The following is a 21064-nucleotide window of genomic DNA, read 5'->3' as shown; positions in this document are numbered from 1 at the left end:
GTCAGGAAATACATTAATAATCAAGCTTAATATACATACAGCTGCTGAATGTGAACTATGGTACAATCTCTTTTCACTTGACTTGAGCTATCATGGCAGACATAGCCAAGAGGATGACACATGGAGACATACTGTGAACAAAGCACAAAGCTGTAATGAAGTAAACAATAACTCTCCTCTTAAACCATCTGAATGACATCTTGGAAGAGCAGATTCCACTCCTATGTGTGTCTGTAAAGCTAAGTAAATAACTGAAATAAACATCTAACAAGTTCTATTTTTGGTCTAGACAGTATAGTGTTTATCACTTCACATTCTAGAGTACATTGCAAACATTAGCTAATTAGTCCTTGGTCAATAACCTGAAAATAATATCATTTTTGTTATCAAGAGCACGTTAAAGAATGAAGATATTATTAAGAACTAAACATCTCAAAAATGATTATCAGCTATGTACCACTTCTGGCCTAAATATAATCTCCCTTTCTTCTTTGAAAATCCTCCAGTACTTCATTATTTGAAAATGCCTTGGGCCTCAAGTTCTACAGTCATTAAAGGCAGTGAAAAAAAATGCAAACATGAGGACGAAAATACTTTTGAAAGCACTACAATTTTACCAATTTTAACAAATCAATGTACTTTTTCATTAAGAGCTTGAATGATTTGATTAATTCCTTAGAACATGACTCAGCTTTGAATTATAGATGTCAAAAAAATTTCTGCGTAATGATACAGATCTTTCTTTATAGAAATGGTCTTGATTAAAATGTAACAATTACCTCCCAATCCTCCTTCCCTTTATAGTTCATTTTTAATGGAGAATTCAAAATATCATTGAATTAAACTTGTTCAGCTTTATCTTCTGAGATAAGACAACCAATATTTCAGTATTATAGTGCACAGCTATCAGCACTGAGTCTGTGATACCATTGCAGGTTTACCCCATGGGTAACATCCTCTGTTCTAGATACTTAATCAGTTGTGCAATCACTTCCAGTGATTCAGCTCCAAGAACCAATCTCTTATTTCCTTTTATTTAAAGCATTTTTAAACCATGCAATACTTTATATAATATGAATTTGTTTGACTAAAACACCAGGAGAAAATGCATCCAGTAGCAATGAGTAACAGTCTTTGAAAAGAGGCTATACTGTTTACATCAATATTTCCATACCATAAATACAAGTGAACAATTGTCGGGTATTTTAGACATCTTCATACGCCATGGTGGTATTTAATGCCTCTGCCATTATACCAGAGGCAAACAATCTGTCATATCCAACGGCCACGTGGCTCTTCTGTTAATGCTGGCTTGGTCATGGAAACAGACTATCAATGCAGGCTGAAGAGCTGGGCAGAGGTTCAACAAAGGAAAATGCTGAGAAGTGATATACATACAGATTAGGGGCTGACCTGCTCTGCAGAGAAATGATCTCTTCAGAAAAGGACTTAGATGTTCCTGGTGGACAAGAGATTGTCCATGAGTCAACAACATGCCCCGTGGTCAAGAAGATCAATGGTATCTTGGGGTGCATTAAAAAGAGCATGGCCAGCAGCTGGTCAAGGGAGCTGATCTTCCCTCTCCACTCTGCCCTGGTGAGGTCGCATGGGGAATGCTGTGCTCAGTTTTGCTCTCTTCAGTTCAAGAAGGACAGGGAACTTCTAGAGAGAGTCCAGCCACAAACATCATTAGAGGCCTGGAACATCTCCCTGAAGAGGAAAGGCTGTTCAGCCTGGAGAAATCTGAGGGGGAATCATAGCAGTGCTTATAAATATTTAAACTGTGGGAGTCATGTGGACCTTTTTGCAGTGCCCAGTGACAGAACAAGGGTTATTACAGAGACAGGGCTCCTACCAGGCTAATAAGATTTTAGGCTGTCACAGTGGTGAGCACAGCAAGTGGTAGCCTCTCATCATTGTTCTTAGTTCCCTAGTTTCAGTGGGGTGTACCTAAAACACAAAGCCATGCTGCAGTCATTTCATACAGAAAGCTGTAGATTTTTAAAGTTTCACACAAAAGCCACCAGATTTCAAATCTCAAGCTCCACACTTCAGAAAGTTGATTTGTGCTCCTAATTCATGCAGACATTATGAAAAATTTACTGGAAGATTACCAGTATGATATGACATGGCTTATCATATCTCCAAGTAATTTTCACTTCCTCTTGAGACCAATAAGGAGAAAAAATGAATAAACCTTATTTGCTCTACTCAATTTGCCATGGCAAAAGAAACAGGAGCTAGGTAAAAGAAGGCTATAATTCAAATATTACAAAAAGAGTTCCAATACGTAAAACTCTCTGCTTGCCGTTGCATACGTGAAATAGGCAAATGCTGATGATTTGGCTCTTCTATGCATACATAAATTCACTCCAGTATATTTACATAAAGCACACAGACACCTTTTTTGGTGGTTTGTCCACTACATCAGAATGGCCAACATGAACTTTCTAGCTGTATCTGTTTTACCTGATTTTCATTCTGGGATTCAAGCCTGAGACAGTGACTTCTAGGTAATCCTAATCCCCAAATATGAACAGTTAAGTAAACACATTGACTTTGCTAAGTGCCTTTAGGAGTCCTCTAACAAATTCAGTCTTGTCCTCTTTCCCACTTTCTGTCTGCTGACTCTTGCTAGTGCTCTCCCCTGCAATGGTTTTACAGTTTGCTCACATATTAACATGTAAGCCTTGATCTAAATAAAAAAAATTACTTTATTTCCAAATAGGAGCTACATTCTGCAAAATTTTACCTTCTAAAGAAATGGGTCCATGGTGTGCTGATGCTTCACATCCTACTCACAGCTAATCTGCTTAAGGAGGAACACTATATTTTCACTTTTTTTTTTCTTGCTGCTGTACAAAGTACAACAGTCACATGGTAAAGCCTTTTATTAACATGAAAATAGGCCAAACAATATTTTATCTTTCAGTATGTAGTTCGTAAACAAAAATATTATCCACCTGTGATTTTTACAGAATTTTAATTACATGTCAATCTATACTGACTTTCATTGAATATTTGAACCATTTTCTAAATCTCTTTTTTATAATCACTTAATTTTTACCCCATACTGTGTGGTACTAGCTATATAAGAGAATAGGGCTGTTCTTTTCAACATCTTCCATTTCCTTCATACTCAGTGAAAATGTTTCACATCTTTTACCATAGGAGCACCAGTAGAGGAATGTCTTATTGAAAATATCTTCAAGCAGAGCAAAAACATGTTCTTACTTGTTTAAGTTTCTTCAGATCTTCATCAAGCTCCAAGTTGTCCAGAATAACAGCTACAAACAAGCTGAGAAGAATCTACAAAACAAATGCAATTTATTTTTTAATTGCCTTGTATTTTTAGTCATAGAAGTACTATTAAATATGAAGGAAAAATGAGGGTACAGCTGTTGTTAAATTTTACTGCCTATCACATCTGTTGAATTAATATTTCATGCTGATATATGCCTGCTAGCTATTTTGTAAGTAGATTTTTTTTTTTCCTGGCTTACTATACAATTGTTGTATGGATACTAAAAAATGGAATTCTAGGTTTTATAACCAAGATTTTATATATGTTTAACATAGTACTAATCAAAATACATTTTGCAGGAAAACTAAATTAAAATCAACAAAGGCAACCTGACAGTAATTTACTTTATGCTTAATGCTCAGTGCTTAGAATGGATATAAACAAAGTCGCTAACTCCATTTGAGTGCATCACCACAGCAGAGGAAGCTCATGCACCTTCTTTTACTTTCCATTAAACATTGTGTTGATACGTTTTTGGGAGAAAGAATCGCAGAAAAAGAAAATGTGTGTATCCCATGATAATTTTCTTGTGTAGAGATGCTGAGTAGAAGCCAAAGAATGTGATTTATTTATTTACTTATTTATTTATTTTTTAAATACAGCTGTGAAGGAGAGAGAACAAGCAGAGAAAGGATGTAGGTGAGGAAGAATGCTACCATTCAGCATCTCCCCTTAGTTGACTTAAGTCTTAAAGCAGTAAATACATATATATATATATAGCTTTGCAACTATTGCTAAGGTATAAGTCTCTGTGGATGAAGGCTGTCATAGTGAGATTCTATAGGCAAGCATCAATTTCCTAGAGATATCAGCAAGAATGTCATCTCTTTTACAGGAGTTACAGGCCTAAAATATTTCTGTGGTTTTTATTACTAACTGACAACCAGAGCAGAGCATTCTATTTGCCCATCACTGTTACAGTTTACTATTGTTCAATGATACTGGAAAGAAAGGATCCTCCTCATAAATTTATAATATGCTAGTCTTCAGAAAAATGAGTTATCTTTTAATAGGGAATTGTCTTTTAGCAATATGTAGAACTGTAGTTGTTAAGGAAACCATACTAAATATTTCACATACCTAAACATCACTTCAAACTGTTTTCCATTATCTCATTATTACAAACTCTAAAATATAAGATGGCCTTCAAAATGCAAAACAGGTCAGAACACTTATAAAATACATAATCCCTGGTATAAAGTAGCTTGCTCCCTTATTGATGATTTTGCTATCATTTTGTCAGGATATTACAGTACAGTGTTTTTCTTTCCTTAGCTATTTTAAACAGCCTATGACACTCTAGTACCTGCAGCTTGGAACCTGCTAGCTAAGGAGGTACTGTTCTATGCAAAACAGAAATACAGTGCTCGTTAAATACATTACCACTTTCAGCCTTGCTTTTTCATGCAATCATATCAAGGCATCAGGACTTTCATTAACTCAATTTTCAACTTTCTTCAACAAAAACTAACAACCATGTACCAGAAAAGTTAAATGCAAACTTATTATTTGTTCAACTTTCTCCACTGCCATCTCAACTAATAACAGTCTTAACTTCCAGAGGAGGTTTTGTTTTTTGAGCTTCAACTTTCTTTTGCTTTCTAATGTGAAACCTATTCATTTCACTCCAAAACTCTACAGTTTGCTTTGCCAAATGGCTGCAATTATCACTTCTCAATTCTAAACCACCCCCTTCTTCTGGCTGTTGAAAGTCATTTCTCCATTTGACTTCAGCTGTTTTTTGGTTTTGTTTTGTTTTTCTCACTTGCAGCTGTTTATTCTTAAATGTCTTCTTTCTGGTTTCAGGAACAGCCCAACTGTTTCCACCCTCCTTTACCAATTACAAGTTTCTTTCTCTCTTTAAGCTTCCTTTGTCTTCAGACAATTCTGTCCTTAGAAGCTTTTCCCTTTCAAGGTCTGAGAAAAAACTTAGAACTCAAGCTAACAACTTCATAAAGCCAGTTAGTTTTGCAAAGCTCTCTTAGAAGAGCTTCTTCATCCATATAGAATTTGGTAAGTGAATCAAAAGAAATGCATAGACTTAGGGAGCAAAGTAAGGGCTACATAATTAAAATGAAATGCCCGGGAAAAGGACTGATGACAGTGTACAGACAGGTGGTTTAGAAACTAGCAAAATAAGTAGCTTCAGTAAGCTTACATAGGAGTCCCAGATAACTCTTTCTGAAAGTATAAAGCAGAATACAAAAAATCTATTACAACTAACTTACTTTTCCATTAAGTTGTGAATTTTTAGTGCAGAGGCCACCTGGCACTACTTTACGCATTTGCTTAATGTTCATCAAAGAGGAAAAAAAGAATGATTCAATTTCAGGTTGGTAAAAAACGCAATAAAATTCTCAAATCAGTAACCAATTCATGACCAAAATCCACTTCTCTTTTGCATTTTATTCCCACTTCCAGAGGATGTTTAAAGATCACTCTAGCATATTAATTTGCTTTTCCTGACCCAAGGACTTATCAGTAGAAGTTCCATATAACTGACAGCAGTGTACATTTGCTTGCCTTATGTTTTAATATGGTTAAGCTGTTCCAATACAATCAAATGCCCTTTACTGTCATTTCTCAGTGGTCAGGATTTCAATGAATGTGAAGAAATTTACTGCACTCACAATTACAGACTGATCAGCCAGGCAATTATAAGTGAAGCAGGACAAATCATGAAGTAAAAAAAAACAAACCAACAAAAGCAGTTGGAAACTGATGGAGATGGTATAAATATAATTAGCACCTTAAGAAGCAGGTAACAGTGTAGTAAATTGAAAGAAGTAAATGAAAATATGAATAAGTGTGTCAAAAACTGAAGCGAATGGAAAATACAAAAGTACAGAATAAAAGCAGTAGTGAATTGAGGGTGGATCAAATTGGTATTCCCCTTGCTGTGGTATTTTATCCGAATTCAAAATACATTACCAAACAATTTTTGATATAGGATTTCCAAAAGGCTGTTCTTTTTACCATTTTCTCTATAGAAAAACATAATAATCTCATTTGAAATCCATACAGGAAAAACTTCTGTTTTTCAGATATAGTCCAACTTTCAATACACATCCAGGAACTGCATTAGTAATTCTCATCCTTTTGTTGCCTGCTATACTATATTGTATATTTTTGCAGTGATTTTGCATCAGAGAACAGGCAAGCACTGTCTTATTGTTAAGAGTTTGCATCCTAAGGCTTAACACTTCTGACTCTAATTATTACTGCAAAGAGAATGCAGTTGAAGACCATTTCTATGTGAAATATAAACACTTGCTTCACTCTGTAATCATCAGAACTGTGAAGGCACAAGACAGTCCACAATTATACTATTAGCCTACCAGCGTGATTTGGATCTTAGGAAGAACAAGTCACACCAGAACAAAAGCTCCCCGCTTATGCCACATGGCTGAAGGGCTGAAGGTTCTGCCACACCAAAGAAATAAACCAAAAGCCCCTTATGCTGAACACGTGCATCACAATCAGTTCTAACTAGAAGAAAAAATTAAATAATACAAGAGCTATGTGAGTAATTCTAAACAAAGAAAAGCACAACGCATTTGCAAATTAAAGCTTACCAGTGTAGCAAAAAGATGATAGAGTATAAAATAAATGGCAACTACTGGTGCCCACATATGTCCTACAGCATTCAGTGTCTGATCCATGACATCTACCCATCCTTCCTGTGTGAGAATCTGAAACATTGACATGAATGCCTGCAAGAAAAGAAACACATACATATTAATATTTCACAAATTGTATTAATGTAGTTTTTTACACTCATTACTCAAGTTGACTTAACAGAGATGAACATTAACTTTTTTGTTATTGTTGTTGTTTTTAATCTTAAAAATATTTGTATTCTAAGTTTTGAAGTCAGGTGACAGGTTATTTCAGAGCAACGGCAGCAATTAATAACCTAACTTTCACTTGCTTCAATAGCTCAAGCTCCATTAGCCCATATGAAAAGCTTTTTGGTTTCCTCCTGGGATAACAAAATAGGAAAAAAAACCAAACACCTGATCATCACAGCTTATTGTTTACAATAAAACACTGAATTGTAATTTGTTGGTTATGCACATATTTCAGTGTTACCTCTCTATAAATATGCCTATAATAAAATGTAAAATGAAATGAGACAAATTGTTTATGTTATCTTAACAGCAGAAGCACCCTAGGCATCCCACTGATGAGACTAACCAGTACAAAACAAGGTCCCAGTTTTTCCATCTGTTTCAGTTATTCAGATTCTTCCTCTATGCATTTTGTCAACAGCATTCATTGTGCAAAGGTTTATGTAACATTTTCATATCCCTTCAGACCAGGAAAGAATGTCAAAAACAGAAAGAATAAGGCAAATGTTTCAACCTGTTTTCTTTGGTGATAGGAATGTCTGAATCCAGATGAGCCCTAGAATCCAGATGTCTGAAACTTCTGTAACCACATACTTAAAGCCACAGAGCAAAATGCCAGGACTAAGCAGTGTAAAACAGAAGACAAACTACATCCTGTCCCATCTACTGCCATTTTTTAATAACAAAAGTCATGCCTGCCATGCAAAGTCCTGGCGACTGGAAAACAGGAAATATCTCTTATTTTCAAGAAAGGGAGAAAGGAAGACCTGGGGAAGACATGTTAATGCACATAAGATATGAGAATATTATCTGCTACAGCCAGTATGGCTTCACCAGATCATGCCTCAGGTCTCAAGGGAGACCTCATTGCAGCCTTTCAGTACCTAAAGAGAGCTTATGAACATGAGAGAAATAAAAATTTTACAAGGTTAGATAGTGGTAGGACAAGAAGGAATGCTTTTAAACTATAAGAGAGGAGATTTGGATTAGATATGAGGTGGAAATTTTTCACCGACAGGATGGTGAAGCATTGGGAAAGGTTGCCCAGAGAAGTTGTAGGAGCCCCAGCGCTGGAGGCTGCCAAGCCCAGTTTGGATGAGGTCCTGGGCAACCTGTTTTAGTGCTCGATTTAGTTGTTGGAAATGCTGCCTGTGCAGGTGGGTCAAAACTAGATGATCTTTGAGTCTCTTTCAACACAAACCATTCTATGATTCTAGGATGATGACCTCATCAACACACAGTACCAGTTCTCAGCCTCCTGCTATCAGGTGAAGATAAAGCTAAAGTAGGCAATTGCAGAGCATCTCTGGAATTGTATAGCACCTCTGGAAGCAGTAGTGACTGACCTCACCTAATGGGTATGACTCCCTTTGCTGAAATATAACTTAGATGCTTAATTACATTAAGTAATACAACCCAGTTCTGGCTTTAAAAACACCTGGGTGAATGGCTAATTGAATCAGTGCAGTATTCTTTATACTGAATTACATCAAAACATATTTTTTTTTAAAAATAAGTATTTTAAATAAATCTTCAGATACAAAGATAAACTACTGCTATGTTGTGGACCCTTATTAGTACAAACACTGAATTAATTTGGAAGAGACACACTTAGAACAGCATAAAAATCCAACCTGCTATATAAATCAGCTGTCCACAAAGCATACAGGTATTTCAAATGGCCTTCCAATAGTATTTAAATATTTTATTATCACACTAAGTCCAGTAAATGACAGACTATTAGTTTTAAGAGAGCACAGCAGTACACAATGAGTTTGTTTTGCATCCATCAATCTCCTTCAGAGCAAGTTATTTTTAGCTGAAAGGTGCACTTCCCACTGTTTATATTAAAATGAATTTGAAATGCAGCTATCTAGCTGACAGAATCAACATCTGTGAAGATGAGGCTTAGAGATTTATGCAAATGGTGATATTCTGAATTAATTTACGTTATAGAAAAGACTGACAATTTCTTTGAGTATTTATGCCCTATTACTTAATTAGCTGTTTTGATGATGGAAGTCAAACTACCTTTTTATTTTTAGTAGAAGACTGGCAAATGTACGATGGAATGTACAAACGAAAGTGCCAGTTCTGATAGCCTGCCCATCTATTACAGGGTGGTGCCACTCCAAGAACTACTTTCAGTTTTAACGTACTTGCCTTTTAAGTGCTGCTTGTCCATATAAAATTTTGGCCAAATCCCTGAGGAATTTGGTAAGCAGTTCCCAAATTCGCTTATTCAGGCAAGCTTCCCTGCAGTCAGTGGGATTATTTCTGCAAATGAATTTAGCAAGATTTATGCCAATGCTGTGCAATGCTGGAATTGCTTTCTACCTATCTTGAACTTTCTTTTTTCTCCTGACATAGTAATGAGTCCTCTATGACACACTGCAAGAAGCTCTACGAGAAGCTCAGCGGCACGGAGACTGTAATTGCATCAGAAAATTAAGAAAACATGGTGCAGCTTTTTAAAAGGATGTGGATTATGTTGAATGAAAAGGTCAGAGATGGAGTTTCCTTGGTTCTCCAGACTAGAAGCCGAGTCCTGTTTTTTCTGATGACCACAAGATTGTTGGTGTAGAGATCAGTAGACCTAGATCTCATGTTTTTTTTCTTTTTTTCTTTTTGTTGCATTTCAGAGAATAGCGGTGTTCCTGGCCTTGTAATGTGTCTGAGACACTGAGTAGACAAATACATGGCCTCAGACCTCAGCAGAAAGTGGGGCATGGAACTCAGACACTAAAATCATGTTTTGTTTTCCATACAGTGAATGTTTAAATTTCCAAGCAGCCATCTTATACTACTGCCTTTGCACAGAACTTCCCCTCTGATTTTTCTCCATTTGGGGCCTTACACTGAACTACCCAATTTTGAACTCGTGGCTCAATGTGTGCAGCCAAAGAAGACATGCAAAAATAGAGATGGCAAAATGATTAAAAAGCAGATAGCAAACATTTATAATTTTATATTTGGTACTACAGAGAAAGCCAGTCCAATTGGAAAGTTGCAATGGGCAAAAGAACAGTGAAATTTGTAACCATAGCAACATTGAGTTTGTGCCTATTGACTGTTGTCAGGAAACCATGTGAAAACATGCAATTTATAGGCATTAGTGAAAGGAGGAGGTCTCCTTGTTCCCAAACCCATACTGTGCCTTCTTATAAAGCACTTCTGGCATCAAAATGATTTTATGTTTTGTCTGTTTCACTGTAGAAAGCACTTTAAAGTAAAAGCTAAAATTTTACCTCTAGAGTCACCACTCTGTTAGTGTACTTGTCCTCTGTGTATTCAGAACTGAAAGAAACTCATAGCAACAGTGCTGCCATTTGGGGTTTGCTCATATTTGAGTGCAAGCTCTTAAAAATTCATAATGGCAATTTCTGCTAGGCAGACTTCATACCTTCTTCTATGTTATACAGTGATACAAGTATTTCATCAGTCACATTATGAAAAGAATGCACTCCAGTCAAATCCAGAATTTTGTATTTCATTTCTGTCTTACAGCAAAACCATTCTGTGGTCTTTACTGAGAGCAGACATTAGAGTGACACTGTCAAACAAGTTATTTTTAGTATTAATTTTTCACTGACTGTGTGAAACTATTTAAAAGCTGCTTCATTAGAAAATTACGGAAATTAACCACATGCTGCAAATATATATTTCTGAACCATTTAGGACTAGCTGAATAAGTATACAAGTAAAGAATAACTAAAAAACAAACATTTTACTGCACTCTATCAGACAGAAGCTGTAAGAAATATTTCAGTTCTCTGGAACTGAATATTAGAGCAGCCCTTTATTATGGGTAACGGCTCTTGCATTTTTTCCCACAAAAAAACCAAACACGAAGTAGAAAACAACTGAATATTTTCCATTAAAGTAATAAAAAACAAAGAACCAAAACCAAAAACAAACAAACAATCAAAAAACACAAAACAACCCTAAAACTTACTGGAGAAAATACTTGCTCAGTTTTGTAATTTAGTATATGCACATATCTGCAAAAATTCAACATGGTGAAATTTCTTATTAAAGCCTACTTGCCTCAGATTGAATGTTCCAAATAATTTAAAACTTTCCTAAAATCTTGAGATATCTTAGCAATGTTTTACTGCAAGTCAATCTTTTTCAGTTATTTACACCGGTTAGAAATATCCAGGTACTCACAAATGTCTTGTTTTAATTATACTACAATGACTCCTTCAAGACTATCATTGCCATTTTGCCTAAGTAAAAAAAAAAAAAGAATTCTGAAACTAGGCTCCACTGTTGATTTGAAGCTTTTGAAGTTCAATTTTTTTCATCAGAAGTTTTAGATGGGACTTGGGCATAGCATAGGGTGGCAGTATCACTCAGTTTAGAGGCAGACACACTGATTTTTAAAGTAGAGTTTAAGTTATATTATCCTCTTTTTGTTTTCTTCAGCATTTCAAAAAATGATTATACTGAATTCTTTATGACTGTTTTTGTAAGTACAATTTATAATATAGAAAGTATGGCATCAATTTAATTCCTTATGAATAGGTTTTTTTTGTCTTGCATTTGATGGCTAGCACCCCATACATCAAATCCAGGCCAAATTGTTGTCTAATTATTTTGTTTACTAAATGAACGAGTCTTGAGGCTGTCTTGTTCATTGGTATCTAATTGTTCCTACCAATGCACTTTCTGTAAAATAGATACATTGGATAACCAAACTGGAGTGACAGAAACTAATAAATTATGACTGAAACCAATCCACGTACACTCAGTTTAATGCATTATTAAATAAATGTCCATATTTCATTCAGAACAGTATTCAATAAATGCATTAGCTCCAATTTCCACCAATTTTCAGTGTTCTATTCTGAATTAACTCCATGCCCATAAGGCAGACACTTATTTTGTCAATGCAGACAGGTTTTATAACCCTTTGTAAAGGAAGTATTCCTGTACTAATCAAGATCAACTGCTTTAGAATATGAAGATGTAAATCATGTGTATATATTTTATATGCATTTTTGTGGATACTTTCCATGGTTCTAGAGATGGGTCTTTTTTTGTAGCATACTAGACTGCTGTTAAACCATATGCTTATCGGTGCGCACACATACAATTTTTCCATATTCCTGTAACAGAAATAGAAATACAAACTTCACAACTGAAGTACTAGTGGAAGACACCCAGAAAGTGCATATTTTTAAATCTCTGCATAAGCTGTTCCCGCCCCATGGTTCTTAGAAGAATAAAAATGTTGGTCATATAGGTATGAATATACATATTAATGACAAAAAAATCACAGTACACAATAAAGTATCATTGCTGGTTATACTTGCCCGTGGAAAGGTTGTAAATCTATCCAGTTCTTCCACAAAGCAAAACATCTGTAAACTGATTGCTGACATCACAATTAGAAGGCTGGCAGTAAATACAACCAAACTCCCAAGTTTTTTTCCTGGTCCAAAGATCTTATACACAAAATCCTCCAAAGCGGGAGAGATCTTTATAAGCCGAACTACTCTAAGAACCTGTAAAGAAAAAAGAAAATACAACTGCATTAATTATTTGATTATTATGTTAATTAAAAACTTGTCAGACTTCAAGGTAAAAAAGGAATGTGTAGCCTTATAACACAGTAAATATTTGGTTATCACTGGTGCAGCAGTTGTTAGATTAACAACATTAAGCTGTGGAACCCGTCAGACTTTGTACATGTCTTGACCTGCCTAGAGGTTTATTTTAGCTACTAACAATTATTATTTAATGACCAGATAACTATTAACAAGTTTAAATTTTTCTTAGCCTTGGAAAATTGTATGATTTAATGCTCATTGCTACATATATCTTTTGATTTAACATACATTAATAAAAAGAAGCAATTTTTCACAGATAAAGCTGTCTACAGCCCTTTCAAAAAATGCAGCACCAAGGCATGGTATGACTGCATATTTCTTGAAAGCACAGGCATAGGAAGATTCTGAAGACCCCAAGGTTATCAATTCTCCTGTGACCCATGGCCATCACAAAAAAGCAATGGAGTAAAGCCATTTTTGGAGTAAACAAAGAAAGAGAAACACAAAACAAACAATAGTGAATCTGAATGTAATGAGGGATTACAGACCAGTGAGGGTTCATAGTCACATCAAACAAAAGAATGGCCTCCAGTAGAGGACAAAACTCAGCAGTCATGATTTAATAACTGAGAATTGATTGCAGCGTAAGTAAATTGCTCCAAAGTTTGCTTACCATCACTCTTAAAATCACACATTTTAAATGAACAAGATCTTGAAGAGCCTTTGAAGAAAGCTCTGCTTTGAGCAACAGGCTGAATGAGATGACTTTGAAAGGTGACTTCTAACCTACTCTTCTGTGATTGTGTGTTATTTGTTACAGAAGGTTATATATTTGCACTTCAAATGGACAAATCTTCCACAGTTCATCTTTCTATTTCAGTGACCCAAGGCAAAATTGCTTGACATTGTGTCAAGTATAACCTAGCAAATTTGGTAATAAACACATTGCTACACAACAAGGGAAACTTTGGGTACCATTTCTCAGTATCAGAGAAAATGGCATTGTGTGTCACTGAAGAATTTGATGTATTTTATGCATCCCAGAGTTAGCAGTGGCAGCAGAACTGTGATCATGTGTAGAACTCCTGAGCCACCCACTGCTGAATCTGCTTTTGGAAAGTTCTGAACCTCCTATTCCAGCCACTGATGGTGACAAAAGCAATAACACAAACACTACTACCAGCAAGAGGCAGTGGATTCCTCAGTAGGCATGGGAGAAAACTGACAGGAGTATGTGGGTCAAATCTAATTCTGCAGTTCTTACAAAGACTCTCCAACCCACAGTATAGACTATATTTCTACAAAAATCATGTTGAAACTGAAAGGTAGGAATTATAGTGAAATTACAGGCTGCTGCTACATGCACCTGGGTACCTATCTATCAGGTACCCAGAATATACTATGCTGTTGGGAAGAAATCACAATAGACTCAGCTGTCAAAGAGAAGACAGAAAGTCAACACCAGAGAGCAACTTATTCCAAACAAACCAGACCCCTGTTGAGATGGGAAGTTCCTATACTTTCCTCAGTACTTAAAAAGGGCCCTGGAGCTGAGAGGGTACATGGGACAGTCTAACTTTAACATCATTTGAATAAAGTGAGGTAATGTCCTTTCTATCACATTTCACATTGCATGTAAGCTGAGCACATAAAACTGTTTGCCAAGAGAGTGACAGACAGAAGGATCAGTGAGATTTCCAAGTACTACAAACATTTAAATGTGGTGCCTTCTTACTTAGACATCTACTTAATGTGTAAATGTACATGAATGCTAATGTCAACAATGACCCTAGTGGAGTGAAGATTGCATGCTGGTTTGTATTCTGAATTGTGTTTTGGTTGAACTTTACTAACTGCCTTACTTTTTTTTATCTTCCTTTGGGGAACTTTAACTGACCTTTAAGCAACACGCTAATCTTATTGGTCTTCTCTTTTTTTTTTTTTTTTTTTTTTTTTTCCATTTATTTTCATTAGGCGACAAATTTAATCTAGCAAAAGTACACTGTAATGAACATTTATGCATTCCATGTAATTGGATGGCGAACTGTATTAAATTTGAAGATGTAGATGATGCCCAATCTGGATTAAATATAAAAACACATTAAAAAACAAATAAAAATGAAAACGACAAAAGGGAAATCACGGTTCTGTCACAATAATAGCTACATCTCGTATAAGTGATGAAGTTTATTAAAAAATGACTCAGCAGTATTTCTCCAATCACAACTATCATTTTGCAATCTAATGCTGTTTAAATCTCCCCCTTCTTTCCAGTTTAGAAGTCTCTACAACAATATGTGATTTCTGTTATATCTCTCAGATGAGATGTTCTGTAGATTAGGGAATGGTGCTTTGCTGTAGTTTACAGATATTTTCTTTCAAAGAAGAATTTGCAAAGTGTTTTGAATGAACACATGAATGTAAGAAAGATAGGTAGGAAAGTGAGCAGTAGCCAATGTGGTGAAGAACAAATGATACACTGGTAAAATATAATTATCAGACAAATGAATAATAAAATATCTGCTAACCAGGACTGGACAAAGAAAATAATATTTCTGCTTATTATCCTGGAATGTGTCAGATGACTTCTGTTTCCAGTAACCTGTTTTGTTGGCTGAAACTGAGAAAACTGAAACTGAAAACTGAGGTTCTCAAAACTGGACACAGTACTCGAGGTGAGGCCTCACCAATGCCAAGTACAGGGGCAGGATGACTTCCCTAGTCCTGCTCACCACACCATTCCTGATACAAGCCAGGATGCCATTGGCCTTCTTGGCCACCTAGGCATACAGCTGGCTCATATTCAGCTGACTGTCCATCAGCAAACCAAGGTCCCTTTCCATCAGGCAGCTTTCCAGCCACACCTCCCCAAGCCTGTAGGGTTGCCTGGGGTTTTTGTGACCAAAATGCAGGACCCGACACTTGGCTCTATTGAAACTCATGCCATTAACCTTGGCCCATCGATCGAGTCTATCCAGGTCCCTCTGTAGTGCCCTTCTCCCCTCAGGCAGATCAACACTCCCTCCCAACTTGGTGTCATCTGCAAACTTACTGAGGGTGCACTCAACCCCTTCATCAAGATCATCAATGAAGATGTTAAACAGAAGAAGTCCCAGCACTGAGCCCTGGGGGATGCCGCTCGTGACTGGCTGCCAACTGGATTCCACTGACCACAATTCTTTGGGCCCGGCCATCCAGCTAGTGCTTCACCCAGTGGAGTGTATGGCAATCCAAATCACGGGCAGCCAGTTTCTCCATGAGAATGTTATGGGGGACAGTGTCAAAGGCCTTACTGAAGTCCAGGTAGACCACACTGACAGCCTCACCTTCATTCACCAAGCAGGTCACAGTATCACAGTATCACAGTATCGTGCGAGTTGGAAGGGACCTTAGAGATCATCGAGTCCAACTCCCGGGATTCAAGCCCTCTGTGTAGCAGAGCAGCATTTCTGCCACTTACGCCACAGGGGGGATTCGAACCCCGGGCCTCTGGTGTTGCAAGCAGCAACTTATACCACTGCACCACCGGAGGTCACCTTGTCGTAGAATGAAATCAGGTTTATCAGACAGGATCTACCAGTCATAAACCCATGCTGACTGGGCCTGATCCCCTAGCTGACCTTTAATTGGTCCATGATGGCTCCTGAGATTATCCATTCTGGACAACAAGGTGAGGCTGATAAAGGGAATTAGTTGGACTAGTTGTCAGAGGAATAATCACAAGTCTGAACTAATAAGTAAGTCTTTCCTTATCTTGCTTTCCTCTTCTTTCCCAAAGTTAACATGTAGGAATAGCCTCAATAAACACACTTTCCCTCTGGACTGAGAATAGTTGGAGAGCTGTAAGAGAAACCTTAAGCTGGTTCTGGTTAAATGTCTTCAGAATACCCAATGACTGCTCTTCTCAGTTAGGGATGTGACTGCCATGGATGTCAGGAGTTGGAGAAGCAACAGAGAGCACATTTAGATCTTAGGCACAGAAGCCAGGAAAGCAGTGGTGGCTTTTAGAAGAAGGAGTTGTAAGTAAGAGTTAGAAATAATCCTAATTCTGAAAATTTACCCAAGAAACACAGTTAAGTACAGACTTACTTGTTATTTTAAAGGTATTCTCAAAAGGAGTCCCTACTGTGAGAACATCTGTAGTCTGATGATAGAAATAAATGAGACTGAAATATGTACTCCTCCTGATGGGTAATATTGGTATAAGGGTAAAATGTGAAAAAACAGCTGTACATACCTGAAAATACGTAAACTGAGAGTGATAGAGATCTGGATAAATATGAAGAGTGGTTCCAATTACAAGTAGCAACTCAAACTTGTGAAGAGAAGAGCTGATGTATCCGGTGAAACCCAAGCACCAGATCTTCAGCAGGGCTTCTAAATCAAACAGAACTGTAAAAGCAACCTAGGTGAATAAATAAAACAAGAAAGATGTGGTCAAAACACTTAGTTCAATTACAACTTTCTAAGTTATAAAGTCTATCAAGGTTCTGTATGGCAAAAATAAAGATCTCCATGGTACTTAGAAAAGAAAAACAAACTTAAACATGGTATTTCATTTATTTCCACATGATTTTAAAAAACGTCTGTGAATGCATGGTACTTATTTGTTCACTGATCAACTATGAGTAATACAGAACTGAAATGAATTTTTACATTTATAAACAATTAAAAATAACCATGAGAGTACTTTATTTGGATAAACAATTTAGATAATCTAATGAAAATCAACTGTGACAAATCATGCACCTACTCTTCTTCTAAGGAATTATATCTATTCTGCCAAAACACTTGTTCTTTATTCAGCTTCCATTACAAATAGTTGGAAATCTATCTTATTCATATAACTGTAAAATCTGACACCTACATTTTCAAAAGCTGTATGCTTAATCTGAAAATTCAAATACCCCAATGTTCAATTTAGATAAGACTTGTTTTATATATATATTGTTTCTCATATTGCTTATTGAAGTGTACATGTCATGACATTTTCTGAAGTAAGTCCAATCACAAACGTAGAAAGGCGTGAAATAATAAATACAGCCAAAGAAAGAATGAAGAGGATACTTTCAAAATGTGAAGCTGTGAACACAGAGAAGCTGTCTGAAAAAATTTAAGACATCTGAGAAGAAAGCCAAAGTTTAAAGGTCTTTTGTTTGAAAATTGCTACCTCAATTTTTCCACAATTTGCAAAGTAGTAAGACAACTGAAAGAGGTTAAAAAAAAAGAAAAAAGAAAAAGGAAAAGGTGATGGAACTTGAACATTAAAAGCTCAGTCAAGAATTGGTAATTTTTCTAAGTTTTAAAGAGAGACTGTGTTAAAGAAGCAAAGGGAGTAAGTTGTGAATTTCAGAGTAGTTAGAGAAGCCTTTCCTGAAATAATTACCACAGCAAAGTGCTGTGACAAAAGGGAGACAATTTTCTAAAGGTTTACATCTTCAAAATTTTCTCTTTCTTCTCACAGTGATGAAAATCATCTTGGCTGGATACGCTTCTTTCTCACTTGCCTTCTTCATTAAGCACTGTCTATTATATGAAGTATTCTCTCCCTCATTTTCCAGCAGCCAGGAAACTCAAGATGGAAAAGACATTTCTCCTTCTCTCAGCAGTTTTCCTGTCTAACTGTTTACATGCTTTGGGGTATAAGAGAGACACTGAAATAACATTAGGCTGTATAAATATCCAGCTAAAGCTTTCGGAGTCTTGTGTAAACATAAAAATGTACAGCTTAAACCTTATTTTAGATTAAAAATTATTAGCCTTTTTTATTACAGAAGATGGAGAGATTAACTGACTGCAGAAAAAGAGGTTTAGTGGATTTGCCGGGGGTAACAAAGTTGGAGACTAAGATCTGACTGTGACTGATGGTGTGCTGCCTCAACTCTTCAGTCTTCTTCCCTAAACCACCTTCTTCAGCCTGGTCTTGCTCACAAGGCCTTGCAAAGAGTGAATAACGGTACTGATAATACGCTTGCTAAAACAGATTAATGACCATAAATCAGTCTCAAACCAGGGGCTGAAAGAAATGATAGCAGACTCCTGGTTCGATAGCTGAGTACCAATGGAATTTGCACCTAAAAGATGACTGTGAGTCAGACATCTTACACCCATCAACAGAGTACTCAAAGAGCCCCCCTTTAAGCACTCCTGTGTGGCAGCTGGCTGCAAGGCAAGATCTCCCCTTGAGGAGGAGGCCTTTGACATGGTCCCCCATCACATCCTCATCTCCAAATTGGAGGGAAGTGGATTTGATGGGTGGACAACTAGATGGATAAGCAATTGGTTGAAAGGCCGCAGACAGAGGGTGGTGGTCAATGGCTCTATGTCCAGGTGGAGGCCGGTAACGAGCGGTGTCCCTCAAGGGTCTGTCTTGGGACCGGTGCTCTTTAACATCTTTATTAATGACATCGATGAGGGAATGGAGTGCACCCTCAGCAAGTTTGCTGATGACACCAAGCTGAGTGGTACAGTCGATACGGTGGAGGGAACGGACGCCATTCAGAGGGACCTTGACAGGCTGGAAAGCTGGGCTCGGGTGAACCTAATGAGGTTCAACACAGCAAAGTGCAAGGTTTTGCACTTGGGCCGGAAGAACCCCAGGCACTTGTACAGGCTGGGAGGAGTTGTCCTTGAGAGCAGCTCGGCAGAGAAAGACCTAGGGGTCCTAATAGATGAGAAACTTAACATGAGCCAGCAGTGCGCTCTGGCAGCCCGGAAGGCAAATGGGATCCTGGGCTCCATCAGGAGAGGGGTGGTCAGCAGGGATAGGGAGGTGATTGTCCCTCTCTACTCTGCTCTTGTGAGGCCCCATCTGGAGTACTGTGTCCAGGTGTGGAGCCCTCAGTACAAAAAAGATATGGAGATTTTGGAAAGGGTCCAGAGGAGGGCCACGAAGATGATCAGGGGGCTGGAGCACCTCCCCTATGAGGACAGGCTGAGGGAGTTGGGTTTGTTCAGCCTGGAGAAGAGAAGGTTGCGGGGTGACCTCATTGCAGCCTTTCAATACCTGAAGGGAACTTACTCCCAGGAGGGGAGCAAACTCTTCGAAAGGGCTGATAATAGCAGGACTAGGGGAAATGGTTTTAAGTTAAAAGAGGGAAGATTTAGGTTGGATGTTAGGGGGACGTTCTTTACTAGGAGAGTGGTTAGGTCCTGGAACAGGCTGCCCAGGGAGGTTGTGGATGCCCCGTCCTTGGAGGTGTTCAAGACCAGGTTGGACGGGGCTCTGGGCAACCTGATCTAGTAAAGGCGTATGTTTGGTGGCCCTGCTAGGCAGGGGGGTTGGAACTACATGATCCTTGAGGTCCCTTCCAACCCGGGTGATTCTGTGATTCTGTGATTCTGAGAAGGCATCCCTTATATCTTGGCATCAAGACACCTTTCCAGTCCAGATTCTAGGTAAGTGCCTGATGATAGCTTGTTTTAGGCTTTGTTAGCCTCACTAAGATCACATCTTAGATTGACTGTAACCTATGTTGGCTTAGCTAAGTTTGTATCTTAGACTGACTATTGCACATACAACCCCTTTGACATTAACTGTTGACCAAGACTGGAATTAGGAGTACATTCAGATGCACCTTGGCTCCTTACCTCCATGAAAGGAAGGAGATCCACTATGAACCTCATGACTCATCAGGAGGGCCTACTATATGTGTGATGCTTACCCTATTCTCTATGCAGTAAATAATGAAGTGTATCCAGCCATCTTGAATCCTGTTAAGTCACAGTCTTAGTTATGTTTAAGCTTTGTTAAATCACTATATTATATCCATATTATATCAATAATCATACTCTAGCTTTTCTCCTATGAGCACAGTATAGTATAACTGCTTTCTATCTGCAACAGTGACAGTGATGTTGCCTTAAGTGTTTACCTCATTTAGTCCATCAAAAACACATTTATCAACACTAAACAAGTTGTTTTTTGAGTCAGCTAGCTAGAACTGTATGTATTTTGTGTGTACAGAATTGTCACAAGCAAGGGGATCAAACACAGAAACTTATATCCTATGTTAACGCCTTTACAATATACAGCTGTTTATGAGCAGTGCTGCCAACTATATTTACATAGATTCTTCAAAGCATGTAAAACAGTTATCAGGCTTCAAATGTCTTTTGAATGGTTAAATCAAGGCAAAATTCTTCATAGCCCTCAAAATCTTTTGTCAGATTAGGAAAGAAACACTGCAAATAACAATCCATGTGATTTCATACATACACTCCAGGTACACAGGATGCTTGTACTCTCAAATACAGCTAGTTTTTCAGCCCTTGCAGTTCAAAGAGCTCAAGGAAAACCATGTGCCACATCTGAAGAAATTACTCTTTTATATGAAAATCCTTATTGTAAAACG

The 21064-nt window shown here is 37.4% G+C and overlaps 1 protein-coding gene across 4 annotated transcripts in view; it reads right to left on the bottom strand.

Annotated features, from left to right (window-relative positions):
- Nucleotides 1-21064, bottom strand: part of NALCN (sodium leak channel, non-selective) — a 204643-nt gene that overhangs the window by 69282 nt on the left and 114297 nt on the right. For all 4 annotated transcript variants that reach the window (XM_072346553.1, XM_072346568.1, XM_072346562.1 and 1 more), the window contains 4 exons: nucleotides 16948-17115; nucleotides 12474-12665; nucleotides 6880-7017; nucleotides 3235-3309 (listed from right to left, as the gene is read on the bottom strand). In XM_072346553.1, coding sequence (XP_072202654.1) covers nucleotides 3235-3309; nucleotides 6880-7017; nucleotides 12474-12665; nucleotides 16948-17115 — 573 coding nt within the window. The remainder of the gene's footprint in view (nucleotides 1-3234; nucleotides 3310-6879; nucleotides 7018-12473; nucleotides 12666-16947; nucleotides 17116-21064) is intronic.

The sequence above is a fragment of the Excalfactoria chinensis genome, chromosome 1 (genome assembly GCF_039878825.1).
Source record: "Excalfactoria chinensis isolate bCotChi1 chromosome 1, bCotChi1.hap2, whole genome shotgun sequence".
In the NCBI taxonomy this organism is placed as follows: domain Eukaryota; kingdom Metazoa; phylum Chordata; class Aves; order Galliformes; family Phasianidae; genus Excalfactoria; species Excalfactoria chinensis.
The sequence above is the reverse complement of the archived record's forward strand: the minus strand, read 5'-3'. Positions and strand labels throughout refer to the sequence as shown.